Raw genomic sequence first — 976 nt, 5'->3', positions numbered from 1 at the left:
GTCAATGTTTGTTGTGTATTTTGGAGTTTCTGATTGACTTCGACCAATTTTTCTTGGACATCATTATAATCTTTCTGAAGGCTGTCTCGAGTTGTATTAACTTGACTTAGTTCGTCTTTCAACTTCGAAATTTGATCATTTTTCTCGATGAGTTCTGAACTAATTTCATCATTCTTCGTGCGCGTGATGGACAATTCTTGTTCCATCTCGCCCAATTTCCGATTGATTTCCAAGTTTTTGACTTGAATGTCGTCGTGATCCTTTTGAATACCATCCCGAATTGCAATCAATTCTTTCAAGTCATCGTTTAACTTAACAATTTGATCATTTTTATCAGTCACCTCCGCACTTATCTCATCTTTCTTTGCGAGAGTTTCGGTCAATGTTTGTTGTGTATCTTTTAGTTTCTGATTGACTTCGACCAATTTTTCTTGTGCATCAATATATTCTTTCTGAATGCTGTCTCGAGTTGTATTGACTTGGTTTAGTTCGTCCTTCAACTTCAAAATTTGACCATTTTTCTCGATGAGTTCTGAGCCAATTTCACCATTCTTCGAGTGAATGGTGGACAATTCTAGCTCCATTTCAGAAAGCTTCTGATTCATTTCAGTGTTTTTAGCCTGAATTTCATCATACTCCTCTTGAATTCCATCGCGAATTGCTGTCAATTGTTTCAATTCTTCGTTCAACTTGAACACTTGCTCATTCTTCCCAGTCAACTCAGCACTGATCTCATCATTCTTCGCGAGAATTTCGGTTAATGTTTTTTGAGTATCTTGAAGCTTCTGATTGACTTCGGTACATTTTGCCTGAACATCGGCGTATTCCTTTTGAATTCTGTTCCGTGTTGATGTCTCTTCGTTTAATTGACTTGTAATTTCGGCGAGTTCGAGCTTATGTTTTGCCAGCAAATCCATTGTTTCATCTAATTCTTGTTGCACTTGTTCCAATTTGGTTTGAATACTGTTTTTCTCTG

At 37.0% G+C, this 976-nt stretch overlaps 1 protein-coding gene across 1 annotated transcript in view; it reads right to left on the bottom strand.

The window, feature by feature from the left end:
• LOC116339952 (spindle pole body protein pcp1-like) overlaps positions 1-970 on the bottom strand; it is a gene marked incomplete at its 3' end in the record, with an annotated part of 1951 nt that extends 981 nt beyond the window's left edge. Inside the window, exon 1 of the mRNA XM_031766045.1 lies at positions 7-970. Coding sequence (XP_031621905.1) covers positions 7-917 — 911 coding nt within the window. The remainder of the gene's footprint in view (positions 1-6) is intronic.
• Between the last annotated feature and the right edge of the window lie 6 nt (positions 971-976).

Source organism: Contarinia nasturtii, unplaced genomic scaffold (genome assembly GCF_009176525.2).
Source record: "Contarinia nasturtii isolate CC-2019 unplaced genomic scaffold, AAFC_CNas_1.1 Cnas_scaffold_540, whole genome shotgun sequence".
NCBI lineage: Eukaryota > Metazoa > Arthropoda > Insecta > Diptera > Cecidomyiidae > Contarinia > Contarinia nasturtii.
The sequence above is the reverse complement of the archived record's forward strand: the minus strand, read 5'-3'. Positions and strand labels throughout refer to the sequence as shown.